The sequence below is a fragment of the Argiope bruennichi genome, chromosome 6 (assembly GCF_947563725.1).
Source record: "Argiope bruennichi chromosome 6, qqArgBrue1.1, whole genome shotgun sequence".
NCBI lineage: Eukaryota > Metazoa > Arthropoda > Arachnida > Araneae > Araneidae > Argiope > Argiope bruennichi.
In genome coordinates, this window is record NC_079156.1 from 33,962,349 (window position 1) to 33,981,128 (window position 18,780).

An 18,780-nucleotide genomic window follows, 5' to 3' on the forward strand; every position below is an offset into this window, starting at 1 on the left:
GCCACGTGATCTTCCTGAGGTAGGTGTGATCTTCTATAACACGCGATAGTTGGCCTCGTGTGAATGTTGCTTAAGAGTAAAGATTTCAGAGGAAATCCAAAATTTGTCAACACGATACATTTCAGCGTCGTGCCATTTGTGTAATCAACCTATGATTTAGAAGCGATCTCTTGTAATACAGGGTGTCCCAAAAAATGTATACACACTTTAAATAATTGTAGATTTGGGGTTTATTATAATTCGAATAATTTTCAACATGTAAAAGATTCTACAAATATCATTCTATTGTCTTGTTATCGCATGTTCTCAAACTGATGTCCGTTCTGCTCCAGACACTGCTGACAAAGCGAAGCGATGGAATAGCACACATGATGGAACAATTCCCTTGGGATATTCGTACATTCATGTTCAATGGCTGCGCTCAATTGAACAACTGTTGCAGGTTTATGGACGTCCTTAACAGTTCCATCAGCTTCAAACTTATCTCTAATTCGAGTGATGGTAACTCGTGTAGGTGGTTCTTTGTTAAACTCCCTCTTAAATTGTCTTTGCACTTCTACTGCATTTTCATACTTCCTGTAGCATTTTAGAATAAATTTCCTTTCTTCAAATTAAAGTCTGTCTGCCATCACTCGGTTCAATGGGTTCAGTATATAAAGAAAGAAGAAATAACTTAGTTATCAGCTGCTAAAATGTGTATGCATTTTTTTGGGACACCTTGCATCATTATTTTACTTTGTAGTCAACAGTTATAGTTTTCCTTTTGAATTTATTAATAACTAACAAAAGCACAAGTGATGGAATTAAGAATAAGAGCCTCATATAAATTTTACCGTTTTGTATACGAAATATAAAAACCGAAAGTATTGTAATCATCACAAAATTCGAACCCGAGATTTTGACGAATCTGTACATCTCAGGCATCCATGAGTTCGTAAAACACATTTGTGAAGTTATATCTATCTGTCTTTAAGCACGAGATTTCAAAAGATTTTAGAGCTAGACGGATGAAATTTGGAATGCGTTCTTCCATTATTTATAGATTTTTTTTTTTACTAAACTTTGAAGAATTTTAATCCAGTTGTTTTAAAATAAATATTCAGATAAATATTATTTTTAAAAAATTTTGTTTATCATTTAATTTTAAAAAAATACATTTAGCAAAAATTCTGATTATACTAAAATAAATCTAAAAGTATCAATAAAATAAATCGACTTACTTCCATCAGGATTCATTCCATACGAATAAGAGGGCCCTGTATAAAATAAAAAAATAATAGTAATAATGTTGATGTATGCATTTTATAGAAGTGTTTGCAAAAAGTATATTTTAAAAAGATAAAACTTAGACTTTTAATCTAAAACGGAGCTATTTTTGAAAAAAATGAATAAAATCACAAAATATACTCAATGTAAAGAATTTCTTGAAACTATTCGTCACATAAAATATGCAAAACAGGCTTTGAAGGTGCAGGCATGGAGTTATATATATATATATATATATATATATATATATATATATATATATATAACATATTTTAGCTGTTGCATGACCGAATAGAAGAAACTTTTGAAGTTTTAAAACTCTCACCGCAGGAGGCATAATTTATTTCACCGCAGGAGGCATAACCGCCAAATCTACATCATGACATAAGAGCAGAACAGAGCAAAACTTTTCCCTGCAGTGATTTTACTATGAGATTTCGATAGGGATTTCTTTGACACGTCTAGATTTAGGATAGGGAATCTTATGTGTCTTTAAAAGAATGTTTTAAGCATTCAGAATTTTTATCCCTTCACTCGAAGTGTGAGAAAATGCTGCTACCAGCAATTTTATAGAGGTGCTTGAAGAATTAATTAAATAAAAAAATGGGAATCGAATCAGATAATAAGAGAACATTTTACGGTGAAGTTAATATGGGCTACATTAAGATAAAAATTAACTTCACCGTAAAATGTTCTCTTATTATCTGATTCGATTCCCATTTTTTTATTTAATTAATTCTTCAAGCACCTCTATAAAATTGCTGGTAGCAGCATTTTCTCACACTTCGAGTGAAGGGATAAAAATTCTGAATGCTTAAAACATTCTTTTAAAGACACATAAGATTCCCTATCCTAAATCTAGACGTGTCAAAGAAATCCCTATCGAAATCTCATAGTAAAATCACTGCAGGGAAAAGTTTTGCTCTGTTCTGCTCTTATGTCATGATGTAGATTTGGCGGTTATGCCTCCTGCGGTGAAATAAATCGAGAGTTTTAAAACTTCAAAAGTTTCTTCTATTCGGCCATGCAACAGCTAAAATATGTTATATATATATATAATAGTTTTCTTATGTTTTACCAAAGTTCTTCATTTAAGTCATGATGAGAACACGATGCAACATATTGAATAGAAAAAGGGAGAAAGCATGAAAAAGAGAAACTTGAGAATTTTAGAAAAGAATTTGGCAATTTAGTGTTTTGATCACGTATAAAAATAATAAACCACGCAGCTGAAAAATTAAAGTTATAGTGAAGCCAGAGTTCGAGTGATAAGGAAATTATTTTTAGAGTGTAGCTTATTTAGAATTTCACATATATACATATATATAGATGTATTAATAATAGTGGAGAACATCAGAACACTATCTGTTAGAAAATATTTATGTTAACATTATATTCAAACTTTGAGAAATGCAATTGTGATTTATTTCAAAACTATCCTATTTTTTTTCTGAAATGATTTTTATAGTAATTTTGTATTTCTATCAATCCGTTAATTGATATTCAATTGATTTCCTCGTTGTTGAGAATATATGTTTAATTGTAAAGGGTGCTTTTATTTATTTTTACCGAAAAAATTCTAAATACAAAAGGAATGTATTCTATCTTTTGAATATACTACACAATTCATCACTGGATCACCGTTATGGTGTTGGAAATATTCATTGGACTATGATGTCATCATTCTTATTATATATAACTTCTGTCAGCTGATAGGGAACACCTGCAAAAATGATCAATGCCTGCTGGACATAGAAGCCACATCAGATGATAAAGACATTGGAGGATTTTACGATGACGACTATGTGTTTGTTTAGGACACATATACGTGACTTTTTCTCATCTATAAAATATGACTTTACGATGACGACTATGTGTTTGTTTAGGACACATACATGAGACTTTTTCTCATCTATATAATATGATTTTACAAGGATTTTACGATGTTGACTATGTGTTTGTTTAGGACACATATATGTGACTTTTTCTCATCTATATAATAGGATTAGTGTTTTAGGCCTAATGTGTAGTTTCAGGGATATAGACTTCTTTTATTATGAGGATTAATAAATCTTCTCTGGTTGTGTCAAATTTTCAACTTTATAATGCTATCATTAAACCAATGAAATCAAATATGAATATTTATTGTATGTGTTATTATTTATAGCCAAAGTGAAGATTTTTTTATAATCTTCGTTATCTTAGTAATTTCATCGATCTTGAGAATCTGGTCTCCTAAGTTTTAATATGTCTTTGTGTCTACCATTTTTTCATTGTACTTTATTGCATGGAAAATCTGAATCAAAAGATAATACATTGATTTTTTTTTATTTGTTTTGAGTTCACATATCTTTTGCAAACATTTTCATTGGTTGAAATATAATAAAAATCATTTTAATTAATTAACAAAAAATATTTTTTTAATCTGCAAACGTGATGTTGTTAAAATGAGCACTTTTTCATTCTTACTTATTTGTTCAAAAGTCAGTTTTTAGAACACTAATTAAGATCATATTTCAGCATGAAGTTCATAAAAATTCACAAGCACTTGAGTCTACTATAGCTGTAGATAAATATGTTTTGCCATAAAGATTTTGAAAGACTTGGATGATTATTTGGAAATTTTTCTCTGATTACTTGGATGTTTCGAGAAGTTCTCTAACACATCATTTAATAATTCATTTGAAAATATGGAACGTTTTTCATATAAGCAACTAAAACATTTTCAGTTACCATTTGGATTAGAGTATGCCACTTGATAAGATGGATAATTATTATTGCCCCTGTCATAAGGTCCATAATTGTAATTGTAATTGTACTGATAAGGTCCATAGCCATAATTCTGGTAATAGCTGTAACCTGAAATAAATATAAATAAATATAAATTAGGTTATTTGCATTTAAAGTAATTATTTAAACAGAGCTGATTGTAAAACGTATGCTGAAAACACTCTATTTAATATATCTATTACCTATATTTTAATCATAATAAAAATATGTATTTATAAATATATAGCGGATGGACAAATATCTATAGTAACTACTTTTCCAATTTTAAAAGTTCAAAATTAATAAATTAAATGAAACTACTTCTAAAGTTTTATGAATTAGAATAATGAAATTGAGTGGATTAAGTGAAGAATAAATATTTTTAAAAAGTGATCTAATTTATGTTTATAATAAATACAAAAGTATTAAGTAAATTCATAGTCTATTCCCTTCATACTTCAAATGATGTCACATCAGAGATTCTGATTACAGTGATTGCGAGTAGGCAGGTCACCCACTTCAGTATCCAGGTAGCACATCCTGCTGCACAATATTATACATTATTGTTCAATATTATATCATTTAATAATGCAATATCCCAGATGTCCACACACTACATATTTTCATTTCAACAAATCCACCCAGGACCTCAAACAAATCATGGTGGAATATTGTGATTGGAAATAAAACGTCCAGGGTAAAAAAAGGAGCAATTTGAATTCCTACAAGATAATGAAGATCTACTTTCTCAAAACAGAATATTTTCTTTACTCTTCCACCACAATTTAGCTCACCGGCATCCTAACCTCATTGTTATTCCCTATTAAACCCTTTCTCAAAGTAAAATAAATTTTACCTCACATTGTAGGAGCTCTATGTTCACAACCAAACACTTTCTGTATAAAATATTGTTAAAGACAAATCAATAATCTTGCCTTTAACAATATTTTTTTTAAAAAACAAATCATCTTTCGTATACTCAGTCATCTAAACCTAACCTTCACTATTGAACCTAAAAGTTCAACCTCGGTTACATAGCGTGATGGAAAGAAAAAAAAATATGCAATATTATAAAGATATTGCTAAGCATAATGATACATTTGTGTATAAATTTAGCTTCAAAGACATAGTATACTTCATAGACAACAATAAAAGACAAACTAGGCTGATAGTCAGTTGAATGTTTAAATGAGTGAAGTTTATTTGGAACTTTAAGATCCTATTGAATATGCAATTTTGAGTGAAGTTTAAAGCATTTTTAAATATTATTGATGGGTACAGTAGAAACTATTATATTGTTTATTTCTATAATTTTAGCACTATTTGGTATGCCCCTTTACTGATCTAGAAAAATTCGTAATTTTGGGAAAGTGCTTTTGCTAATTTTGAAACTTTTCCAGTTATATCAGTTATATGAATTAAAAAAAAAAACCTTTTTATTGCTTAAAAACTGTTAAGTGAAAACTTGTAAATATTTAACGATTACGTTAGCCTAATTTGCTTTTTTCAGCATTTTGTTAAAGTCTCTTAATATGATAATAATATGATTTTTAAAGTAAATCCTTTAACAGATACATATTTTTTACTATTTTAATGAAAACCTTTGGGATGGGTCTCCCCTAAACTTTCTCGCATATTCTTTAATAATCTTGCACCCCACCCCCTTGCAGTCATATAATTGTGGACCTTGGATAAGGCTAGAAAGTACGAAAGATTGATCTTACGAATAATTTAGCATTTTTATTGGATCCATCGTGTGATTCTTATTAATTTTTGGCGATTAATCGCCGTAAAACCGACTAATCGAGTTAATAAACAACAATCTCGAAACTTTTCCAAACAGAAATTGAGATTTTATAATAATTCAAGTCAGGTCTCTAGATATATTGAATTTTCTTTGCTGAAAAATCCGCCGATAAAGAACCAAACACTGGGGGCCGTATATTAAGTAAATCTCTGCTTGTTAATTTCAAAATAAGACTTTTTTCGCTAGTTTATTCCAGGAATTTTTGGGGAACAAGCAACTAGACTAGATTTAGATTTATCTTTAATATGAGTATTATTTTTTTAAAATATAAATATTTTTTTACTTCCTATTTAAATATTAAAGAATTTCCATTAATTTTAAAATCAATTAATCGCTCATTCTTTTTTACCTGATCCCGCCCAAAGAAACTAACATTAAATTTTTATGGTGACTAAGCAAGGTTTTTATGGTGACCGCGAGTTTTCAGACTTAGATTTTCAGAACCGCACACATGAGAATTTTGTGCTTCGTAATGTAGCAAAAAATAATTAACAGAATATGCATTTTGTGCACTTTTTTTTTTTGGCCTGCTGAAGTTCAAATTTGACTTAGAAAGACAATTTTAGTAACAATATCATATACTAAATTTTCATTTCTTTAGGATTTTTGAGTTATAAATAAAGAAATGGACTAATGGTCAATCCTTTCATTGATTTTCATCAAAATTTGAAAATTCTTTAAATACTGAAGCGGTGTGCCAAATTTCATTTCTAAGTAGTTACAATTTTTAGATATCAAGCTTAGATGCATGTGCAATTACAGACCAATATACAATAAAAACATTGAACATTTATTCGGATCGTCACTTTACACGTTACATCTATGCACTAAATTATAGCCATTTATCTCTTTATGTTGTGTGGTTTTCGTGTTCACTTGCTTTTGGACATACAAACTTTCCATGGGTAGATTTTATTCAAAATTTTCTGGAAATTAGTGTAAAATTACTAAATTTCATGCATCTAGTTCAAAGCGTTTTTCAGTTATTGGATTTGCAGAGATATAATTTTGAAAAGGTGTTTTTCGGATCCAGAGAGATCTGAAATTAGGGATTGTCAAAATCTCGAGTTAGAATTTGTTGATGATTACAATATTTTCTCTTTGTATACGAAAAAATAAAAATTATTGGGTTTTACTATTTAATATAGCATTTTTAAGCATGCTATGAAATTATATTTTTTGCATTCAGATCTTTGTTTCAGACTATATAAATTCATAAACAAGTTTTTAAAAGATTTAAGCCCATATCATTTTATTAATGCAATTTGATCAAGCATGGCATTTGTGCCAATAACCTTCCTCAAATCAGATCATAGAAATAACCACACATTTTTAATCCCTGATTTTGCCCGAACAGGAAATATGCAAAAGAAAAACACAGTAATAAATCGCTCACTACGGAGATTTCATATATAAACAAAAATTATGTCATCAATTTTCTGTCCTTTATAAAGTCTGTGCGCAGGAAAGCGTTCTTTTCTTTAAGTATTTTTTCACGTTTATTATGAATAAACGTGAAAAACGTGACCGGAAATAATCATCATCCACAGTTGTTGATTTTGCCTACCCCTGTGATTCTAAAGCAAATGTCATTTTTATTACAATGTGGTTCAAAGAATTTATTCAATTTCCTTTTCATCTTTGACCTTTTTCTTTGTTGTGGTTAAATTTATTACATATTATAAATGTCCAAAACAGGCTTAGAGTAATAAGAATTTTTTTCTGTTCAAACTATATTTTAAATTTATTTTAAAATTATTTTCCTTTCTGGTTCTTTAAATATTCAAGTCACGATCGAATTTCAAGTTTGAAACTTCTTTCCTTTCTTCACTATTATCATATTTGATATTTGTTTGTTATAGATCACATTTCTTGAAAGAGATTTCAATGATATAGAATTGTGATTGCTAATTCCAGCGATCTTATATTATAATTCTTCTGGCATAAAAATATAACGCCAAGACATAAAAGAACGTCAATAATCGATCTTTCGTAACTATTATTTGCCAATAGCATACAGTTAATATTATTAAACACCGCTTTTCTTTCATATATGGTGAAGAACACTACTGTCATGTATGAAAACAAAAATTCTATCATTCATTGTATTCACAGTCATTACTTATGAAATTTGGCCTAGTATCTTTATGCCAAATTTGTAGACCTTTATTCAATTTTGAATGAATTCTATTTGCTTGAAGTCTATCTATTCCAATGCATGTAATCAAAATAACTGCAAAACATACTGAGGATAGATAGGTTCTCCCTTTTAATAAACTGATCAAATTAGTTTCACATTTTCATTCATTTTTAATATATTATTAATGGTTAATTTTAGATATTTTTCTTTAATTTAATAATTACGAAAGTACATATGATTATTATGACTCATAATTATTAATTGAGTCTCTTGACTGCGTGCATGCAAGTTTGTGCCCGGTCATTTAAGCAGACGCTCTGCGTTTATAAAAAATCTATAATGAAACAGTGAAAATTTAATAACACTTAGCAGCCGGATCAGTTATACTTAAAAAGGTATTAATATTGCATTAATAATTTTTAAATCATATAATTAGTGGATGAATAATTTTTAGTATTGAATATACAGTATCCAGCGACTAAACTTATTCTGTCTCACATTAATTTGAGAACAGCGACAACTATTGCCCAAACATGGTGTCGGTCCAAAGCGTTAATGCACTAACATCGATTATAGCACCATCTGGTGATAATAAAAGTTAGTGCTCGTATATCGTAAATGATATAAGATGCGAGGGAAAAGTTATTACCAAATTGTAAAATATCTTTGATCTAGTTCGAAAAAATACTGTGAGTACAATAATGATTAAAATAAAATGTCTAAAACGCGCATTTATTTGGAATGATTTTCCAAACTTGAGCGGAACAGGAAATTCGCCAGAGAAAAAAAAAGGCATTCGCGACAACAAGGTAAAAAAAAAAAAAAAAAACATCTTTTGACATCTACACAATGAAGTAGTCGTCTGTGTACGCCGAATATAAAAATTTCTAGTGATACTCATTGTTTTGTGTTTATTTTTAACAATTTCTAACACTTTTCTGGTTTAAGAGTGTTAGAAGTAGTGGTCAAACAAATACGCGTTTTACAGCTCTTGTTCTTAACATTAATGCTCCCAAGATACTCTCTTTTCATTATACATTCAAGGCGCTTTACACTTTTGAAATTAACTTTTTAAAATTTCTTTTGTAACTGTTTAAAGTTGTACCGTTTTCAAGGTGGGAACACTAACTCCCGTTTTCTTCATCAGGTGGTGCTGAAACTGAATTTACCAGCGCATGGTCACTTTACTACATTTAGACACCAAGTTTGTGGCTGTACTTGTTGCAGTTCTCAAGTAAATATGAGGTAGAATGACATTGATGAAAACCCTATATATAGTGAATAATAATGAAAAATTTCTTAATGATTTGGATTTCTCATAACTTGGAATCTTTAAAAAATATGAAAGCTGATTGTCGAAGATTAATTATTGGAAGTCGTAGCAAATGGTAGAATGATTCAGAATTTCTTATTATTTGCAGTACTCTTTATATGTTAATAAATAATAACATTAAAAGTTTTGTCTTCCTTGCAATCCTCTTCGTCCATAAATTGAGTTTAAAATTGAATCCTCTGTATGCACAACGTTTATGAACACTCAATTCCAAACTAATCCCTAAAATCGGTTTGAAACAAATAGTGACAACTAACAGGATATCAAATACAAATTTTTAAAAATGCTGAAAGACACTGTTAGAAACGATTTTTTTGTTTCTCCGTGAAGGTAGAATATAACTAACTAGCATAAATACTATTTTATCATGATTTGGTTTATTTCCACAGTAATAAATCAGTCATTTTTAAATATAAAAGATAAAAGGGGGTTATAAATTTAAACTCCGTCCAGTATTACAAATGGCGGTGGAGGATAGTTTATATAATTTATTGTGCTCTTTATCAATGGTATAATTAAGAAAAATTTTAAAATGCAATATTACGCATCCAAATAAAATATATTACATTACGAAATTTCGGATTAGAAATTCTAATCCTCTATAAATTTTATATCTGTCCTTTGTAGATACTTTTACAAAAACATTAAGCAATAATTGCAGCTGGATGAGAATTCTTTACAGCTGCAACTACTGTAGAGCTAAATAAAATAAAATTCAGAAAATATATTATTATATCTATTCAGCGAAATTTATTATTACGCATCTGTTTAATTTTATAAATAAATAAAAAAAAATATTGTATTGCATATAAAGTTATTCTTTACTGTTATTTCAAAACTAAGGGAGACAGTAATTTCTTTAAAAATTTAGTATCTTACTAAGTCTTTTCAGCAGAATTATTTTTTTTATCTTATCAAAAAAGATGATAAAGATAAAAATGAACGATTAAACGGTTGTTATGATAACACGATGCACAGAAATAAATGGTACTATTTTAAATATTATACGTCTATTATAATATATTTATTATATTAGGCCATTACAAAAGTTTATGCTCAGTTTTCATAGATGAAGTCAGAATGTACTCTAAAAGAAAATGTAGATGTTTTATTTAAATGAGTTGCTTGCATTTGAAAGATAAAATTGACCTTTTTTCTTACAACGGGAAAGATTGATAAAAAATAAGTTGGGTATTTTTTTAATACGATAAATTTTTAAAAACGGACAATAAAAAGGAAATTTTTGACATGTAATACTTTATGAATTTTAGAAAGCATGAGTATCAGAACTTTATACATACAGAAAAAAAAAGCATTTAACTTTCTTATTTAGACTTGGAAGATCAACCCCGTTGATGATCGTTTTGAATGCGAGTAATTTGATGGAAGAAAACTCTAGAATAATATCTGTAAAAATTGTGGAGAAGCTGAGAATTGATAATCCTACCATATTTCGCCGTCTCTAATACGTCTCTGAGGTCAGTACCTGTGTACAAAATCTCACTCTCTATTTCGTCCATTTCTTCAGACTACATGTCGCATAACAAGCGTTGAGAAAACTGAAAAAAATTGCATGGGAAATTCTTTAACTCTCACCATATTGCGCCATTTGATTGTCACCTGTTTCTGACTTTGTAGATTAGTTTAAGGGACAAAAATTTAATATCCGAGGAAGATGTACGAAAGCTTTCGCATCCATTTAAATAAAAAATCGAGATTATATTTCAAAAAAGAAACTGACAAATTTTTAGATCAATGAAAATCTGTCTTTATAGTAATGATGATTATATTTGCCGATATTATACTTCAGAAATGGAACTGACAAACTTATAGATCACTTGAAATATATCTTCAGAATAATGGAGGCTGTATTCTATTATTACATACATTTCTCTACTGGCACTATTATATATGACTTTCTCTATTATAAAGAACCCTTTTTGCTAATCTCGCTACAAGCGATGAAACGTGGATTTTATAAAGCAATGCTCACCTCGAGCAATGCTCAAAAAGAAGTTGAAAGTGCAGAATTGGTCGCAAAGGCTTGATTGTACCTTTGAAATTATTGTTATGTTTTTGGTAAACCATAATCGGAATATTTCATTTCAAAATACTCTTGTTTGTCTTCACATCAACTATTTCTTTCTAATGAGTAACTCACAGTATTCGTCAAACGAGAAATGATCATGGCAGAAAACTAATGTGAACAGTTTACTAGATCCAATGCACCATTCGAAGGAAAGAAAAAATTAGGTCTTTGCAAACAAAAAGAATGTACCCCTCCTCTACTACAATGAGAAACCACATGTTGCATAATAAACAGTGAGAAAACTGCAAGAGTTAAAATGGGAAATTCAAGAACATTCATCATATTTCCCTGACTTTGCACCATCTGATTGTCACTATTGCGGACTTACTCATCTGGATCTGGATTACTCATCAAAAATGGAATTGCCAAATAAGTAGATTGACAGAAATATGCCATTTAGAATAATGAAGATTATATTTTATGTTAATAAAGTTATATTATGTAAAATTTGGTTTGTTACAAGATTATCAATACATCAGGTACGAACTTATGTAAACATCTGCCATTATTGTATTTAATACGTATTTTTATTATATTATTGTAATTGTATTATATTATAGTACATTTTAGTCGAAAGATTGGACTACCCGAATTCTCTTCGAGAAGTAGCGAATCTTTGCATTCTTCCTGCAGCAGAAGTTATAGTGTACCTCAGATAAAATCTTCAAAACTATAGATAAGAACAGGAATTCAAGTCATATAAAACTGTAGGTTCCCTTATAGGTGGATTTTGCATATTCTCCGGTTTTCTCAGACACATTTTTATTGAAACTTTTGAAAAATTAGCTACTGTAAAGAAATTAATGATGATGGATTATTTTTACCAGTTATAGGACTTTGAAATAGATGCAAAGATAAAAGCAGAAGAAAATTGCAAATTATATGCTCATTTACAATGAAGGATATTCTTTATTTAAATAAATATTAAAAAAGTAGAAGGCAATAGTGATCATGGTATTTTTAGAAATCACCAAACAAGATTCTTTGAAGAAGTTGAAAAACCTTTACATATAAAATAAATTGAAAATATTGAACATACTTTGTGAATGAAGAAAAAGAAAAGATCATTTGGCCATTTTATTGGAGTTAAAACCTAACATTTTAGTAGAATGATGAAATATGTATAAGAGAAATACAAAGAATATCGTTACAAATCTTATGAGCCCTGAACTGAGTTATTAATAGTTGTCTTTTTTTTCTTTTTATTATCTTTTTATCTTTTTTTTCTTTTTTTACTTTCTGTGTTTTTCAATTTTTGACTTTTTTGAGTTGTTTAATATTTGTCTTTTGTTGTCACAATTTTAAATATAGTAACTGAAAATGCTGTATTAATGTACCTATCTCCAGTGTCGGCCAAGTAAAGCTTACGCCTTGACTATTGTAAGGAGTTTCTTCGAAGCAACTTATGGCTTTAGTCCTGTTGGTGTATGTTTTGATTTTATGAATTATGAATAATATGAGTTAGATGAATTTTTATTCTTTGATTATTGTGAAGTGTAATGAAATCGCTTGATTCCACAGTCACATACAAATGTAACTAAGCAAGCCACCTAGCGGTAAATTATAAGACTCTTCAAGCTATTTTGTGACATCATGTCCTTTTTGCTTCTGCAAGATCTATAATACTGTTGTTGTTGTGTTCATGGAAAAGCAAAAAGTGAGTAAAGAATATCTCAGATATCGTCAAAGGCCCGGAGGACCACTACTGCCAGCTTTGGCGGTAGGGGTTCTGGACTGTAAAGGATCTCCCGAAGTGGATCCTTCAGCGGTAACCAGCCAAGCTTTAATATAAGATAAGATATCTGCGGTAATGGATGGATTTCAAAGATCTATAATTTATACAGATCATAAAGGTTTTAAAGATCTATAATGAATTTTAAAATTACATTACGCAACTCATTTGACGAGAAGTGGAATTAATTTAGTACATTTCAGTGACAAATGTTCATAAGGAAGTTCGTATAATTCTGTGCATTTTTTTGGCGAAGGGGGAGATCATGGATCATTATTTTTAGGTAATAATTGGGTTACTAAATGAAGAAAGAATAAAAAATATTCTTCACATGCTCATGACGAACTATTTTCGATTTTATATATACTCATAGTAATAATATATATGCGTTTATATTCATAATAAGGAAGTGTACAAGAAAATAGCTGAGCTTGAGCTGCTGCTGGGAATATTTTAATAATCTTACAAAAAAATACAAAAATAACACTTTTATGATTCAAAATTATCAATTTACTTCTTAAGTTTTTAAGCATTATGTTTATTACACAAACTTTATTACAAACTTTGCTATTTCATATTGTTTTATTTCGAAATCGTTTGAAGGCGAGGATTTATTTTATTCTGCTTTTTATTTTGTCAGATTATTATACAATATATTGACGGAGATGAATCATTATTACTTTTTATTTTGCTTGTTAAATAGGATCATATTGAAGCAGTCGACTCTTCTGTGACAAAACTTCATAATCGATTGTAAGTGATATTTTAGAAGACAAATTTTCTTTCAAAATTTTGTTCATAAATTAGTGGCGGAAAAGAAACAATCATCATTTTTGCAAATATGACAACTCATATTCTAGCTTGCGAATGTGTCTTTATTGTTTAGATATCCTTGGAGGCAAGATCCTTTTGTGTGTGTAGGAGGAATGGACATTCGTTATTTGGAAAGAAATTGTTCCTTTCTGAGCAAGTTTTGCAATCGAGTACATAAGAGATACTGAAGAATATGAATCTTTTGTTTTCAGTATTTATTTCTGAAGGATCTGTTTCAAAATTTTGCTCATGAGTTATTGATAAGAGAAAAATTCACCAATTCTTACAAATATAACGACAGATTTTCTAAATAACGAATGCATTTTAATCTATTTATGTATCCAAAAAGTAATTCTGTATGTAGGAGAAAAATGGGATCTCAGTCTCCAGGAAGAAGTTTGCTTTGGAAGGACAAGCTTTGGAAGAGATAAAGAGATTTCGAAATCGTCTGTTCTCAGTATTTCTCCAGAATTATTGGTATATTAGAATTCTTCAAATTGAATAAATATTGTGGCAAAGCTATTTCAAGTACCGAAAGTATTTTCCCTCTTCTTATTTAGAAACTGAAATAAAATATGAGGGGGTGTCACTGGCTAAATCTTCCACAAGTTTTTAAAGTAATAATTTTAATTAAGGGATATGTTTTATAAGTTATTTTTATGGCATAATCAACTATTCGGGAATAATAAATAAATGAAAATTTTAGTTAAATTTAAAAATTACATTAAAGAAGAAAGATAATATTTTATTTACAATAACAGGAATGCCCAGCTTTTTATACTGCAGGAGAAACTGGGGCTAATTGTTTCAATATTCGGAAAAATTCTCTCATGTTTTTTAATGTAACTGCAATTTCTTAATAATAACTATTTTTACTATAGCATAAATATTACTTCATAAAATACATAAAAAAATTTTTTTTTAAAAATTGTTGTTTTTGGCACCAAAAATTTTATTTCAAAATTTGCCGGCAATTCCTTATATGAGGCAAGTTGTAACAAACGTGGGATAGGTTGTAACAATAAAAGTAACAGTATTCAAAATTATTTTCTCGTTATTATTCTTTTATTAATTAAAGCACATAATGCATTTTTTTAATTATTATCACTTGATATAATGGTAATAAATGATATCAAGTGATTTTCAGAAAAATAACGATAAAATTCTTTAACCAATCAACATCTTTGTCAAAATTGCTGTTAGCCCTAGCAATTTATACACAATTTCCTATTGCACAAATTTTTATCCTTATTTTTTGAAAATTAAAAATTGAACCCATTTTTTTTCTTCGGATTTGTGAGACACAGCGATCTTTTTGTAATATTTTCTTCTCAGAATTGGAATGATCTGGATTTGAACCCCGATCTCAATTAAAATCCTCCGGGTAAGAGGGATTAGCATGCCCTAAATATTTTTGAGCTGGATGCCTCCCTCCCGCTGTGCGACTCGAAAAAGCGATGAAGGGTTGTCTAACCAAGCAACGTCCGCGTCATTCGACCATTGCTCTAAATTACGTGATCTCTGTTTATAAAATGGGGTAAAATAAAATATTGTCATTTAATGCATGCAGTATTGTTCAGAGTTTACATTCAGCACATGTACGCAAAATAAATCGTTTTTTTTTTCTTTCAGAATTTGAATGATAGTATAGAATCCTCTTCTTCGCTTCATTTCCTTTCCTTTTTCGGGGGGCGGGTGTGTGTGTGGAGGTGGGAGACATTTTTATTATTTTATCATTTTTTTCTTCTTTTCTTAATCCGTCCTTCTTGTTTTCGTTTTTTTTATTGCTTATATCGTAATATTATTTTTCTGTTGCTTCTGCATGAGGTAGATAAATTAGGAATTAAAAAACATTTAAATTTTAATTATTATGTTTTTTATAAAATGAGCATCGGTTATATTTTTAGAAATTTGATCTTTTAAGTTTTTTTTTTTGATATTTTAATCAGAATATCTAATTACATGAATCAAACACAAATCAAGATAAATCTCGGAATTAACAATGTTACAACTTGCCACATCCCTAGTTTCGGACGGTTTTGTTGATTTATAAAAAAAATATTTCGTTAATTAAAAAAAAATAAAATAGTCTTTTAAAACTTAATACATAGACAAAGAGAAGAAATAAATTTTTTTAAAGGTGGAATAATCTTACTTTAAATCAAAATTCACGAAATATTTTTACACCATTTACTAGTTAAAATGGGGGATGTATTCACAACTTCTCAGAATCTGTTTTGACTGTTCTAATATGATAGGGCCCGTCTTAAAAATCATGTTCAGTCAAAATTCCGACTAAAGATTTTAAAAATCACCATGTAGTATAAGTTTTACTACTTACCCCTGTCTCCACCAGTCCTTGCATCACCTATTATTATCACTAATATAAACTCTGTCTGATGTATGTAGTGAATGGAAAAAAAATAAAATAAAAGTGACTCACATACATGCGTTATAACAATTCCTTTCTAGTACATGATTTTAAATATTAGGATTGAAATGTTACGCAAATCTCTAAAATATTTGAAAATTCGTGATTTCCTTTCTTCTGATTTCAATCTTTTGAAGCAACTGTGCACATCAATTATGATTTATTTGAAATAGTACATTTATTTATGTCATGCAAGGGACTGCATGTGATCTTCAGAGAAATTTAAAATTCCCTTATCAATGTTCAAATAAAAGCACCGAACCTTGAAGTAGGAAATTTATGGTATGTGTCTTGACGTCAAATGTCTCAAAAGTATTAGCATTAAGAACTTTATTGGTTTCTCCTATATAATGATTGACTAAATATTCAATAAGTTTAAAAAATTTGTTTAAAATGTTTTGTTAAAAGTAGCTCTGATACATAAGTATTAACTTTAAGTACTACTATAACAATTTTCCCTAGTTCTGTAATTGTTTACTACTGAATAAATATTATCTGATATATATATATATATATATATATGATATCTAAAAATTTTGAATGTAAGTTAACCTTAAATAATATAGCAGTCTTTCTGAGACCAATAATAGGTATCAACTACTGCATAAATATCTTTAAATTTAAGATTGAATTTATTTTTTAAAAATTCTTTAATATCATGAAATCCGTGCATCGCAGTTTTCGCAATAATTTTTAATATTATTCAGATATATATTACATTTGCAATATCCATTAAGTGTGACATTTCGTTTGCTTATTTTAGAAGACGGTGTCGGTTTTATTAAGTGAGGGAACAGATAAAATTTAATGATGAAATAATTTGATAAATTTTAAATTTGAAGTTATTAATCTTAAACATTCTTAATAATCTTCTTTGTATCTATTAAGTGAATATGAAAAAAAAAATAGAGCGAAAACTTTAAAAAAGGTCACTTGCTATTACTATTATTGAACGCACACAAAGAACTATTATGAAATGAATTGTTACTAATTATTATTAAAGATATTATTTAAAATATCTTGGTTTAATAAATGCTATTTATTTTAACAATTAGCATATGAGAGTTCTTTGCAAAACATATTGTATCCCTTCTAATTATTATAATGAAATAGAATAAATTTTCCTACTGCTATTTTTGGACAAGTGGAAGTTGGAAAGAGGACTATTTTGGAAGAAAAAGGTAGATACGGTGAATTTAAGCACAGTTCTCAGAAATGTTCTATACTTTTTTATATTGTTCTAGTATGCTTAAGCACTTGAACAAAAAGCATACATATGAAGTTCGTCGAGGAAAATTCGTCTAGATTTTTTTTTCCTGTAAGACAATAAATGCCAAGCATAGTTATATTTACCACGTGACTATGACATCACATGAATTGATTTCATTTCAGTTCAATCATTCTGTCAATGAAATTCGCAAGGAATTTAAATCATTCTTATTCGAACAGATATGTAAACTTCCTTTTGCTTCAGTTTTCAATTTTTGAAAGCAATATTTTCTAAAAAGTCTATAGTATCCTTCCTTCTCAACCGTAAGTTTTTAAAATTATCTTTTTTTTCCGAACTGCATTGCATGTCCGATATAAATTATCTTTCTGCATTTTTATGCATAGAATTTCATTTGAGTAAAGTTTGGGATACGAGTAATATAATATTGATTAATTAATTATAATCCTGAATAATGAAATGTGTTAAAGATTTTGAAATAGACAGTAACAAAAATAAAAACTTTTTATGTATGATTTTATTAGTGCACTATCAAGTAAGAAAATATAATTTCTGTTGAAATTTTTTTATAAAGTAATTATTCAACTATTAAAACATAAGAGAATAAATTTAATTAAAGATTAAATTATTATTCATTAAAAGTTAAAGAATATTAAAAAAATAAGATTAAAATTCCAATTTAAATAGTGTTTCTATCAGAATCTCAGAATTTTACGGTTATGATTTAGTATTTATATTTTTAATAAAAATAATTAAAAATTAAAAATATTAACAGAAAATAGGAATTAAAATATTTATAATTAGAATATTTAATATATTTGTACAATATTAAATATGCGCCGGCGTCCTGGCATAGGGGTAGCGCGTCTTCCCCGTGATCTGGGCGTCCCGGGTTCGAGTCCCGGTTTGGGCATGGTTGTTCTTCTGTTGTTCTATCTGTGAGATGTGTGAATGTGCCCTCCTATAAAAAGGGGTTGTGCAAGCGAATGAATGATGCGTGAGTGGCAAAGTCGTACTCTTGGCCCTAGTTGGCGCTGCTATAAAAAATAAGAGTCGTCCCCCTCAGGCTTAAATCGCTGTCTTCGTAACAGCGGGCTTGTCAGTGGCAAGTGCCATAAGAAACAAACAAATATTAAATATGCAGATTATGTATGAATTAGAATTAATATCTT

General features: G+C 28.9%; 1 protein-coding gene across 1 annotated transcript in view; it reads right to left on the minus strand.

Moving 5' to 3' along the window:
- LOC129971713 (mucin-19-like) overlaps window positions 1-18,780 on the minus strand; it is an 81,645-nt gene that overhangs the window by 60,703 nt on the left and 2,162 nt on the right. The window contains exons 2-3 of the mRNA XM_056085690.1: window positions 4,000-4,125; window positions 1,221-1,256 (exon numbers count right to left, since the gene is read on the minus strand). Coding sequence (XP_055941665.1) covers window positions 1,221-1,256; window positions 4,000-4,125 — 162 coding nt within the window. The remainder of the gene's footprint in view (window positions 1-1,220; window positions 1,257-3,999; window positions 4,126-18,780) is intronic.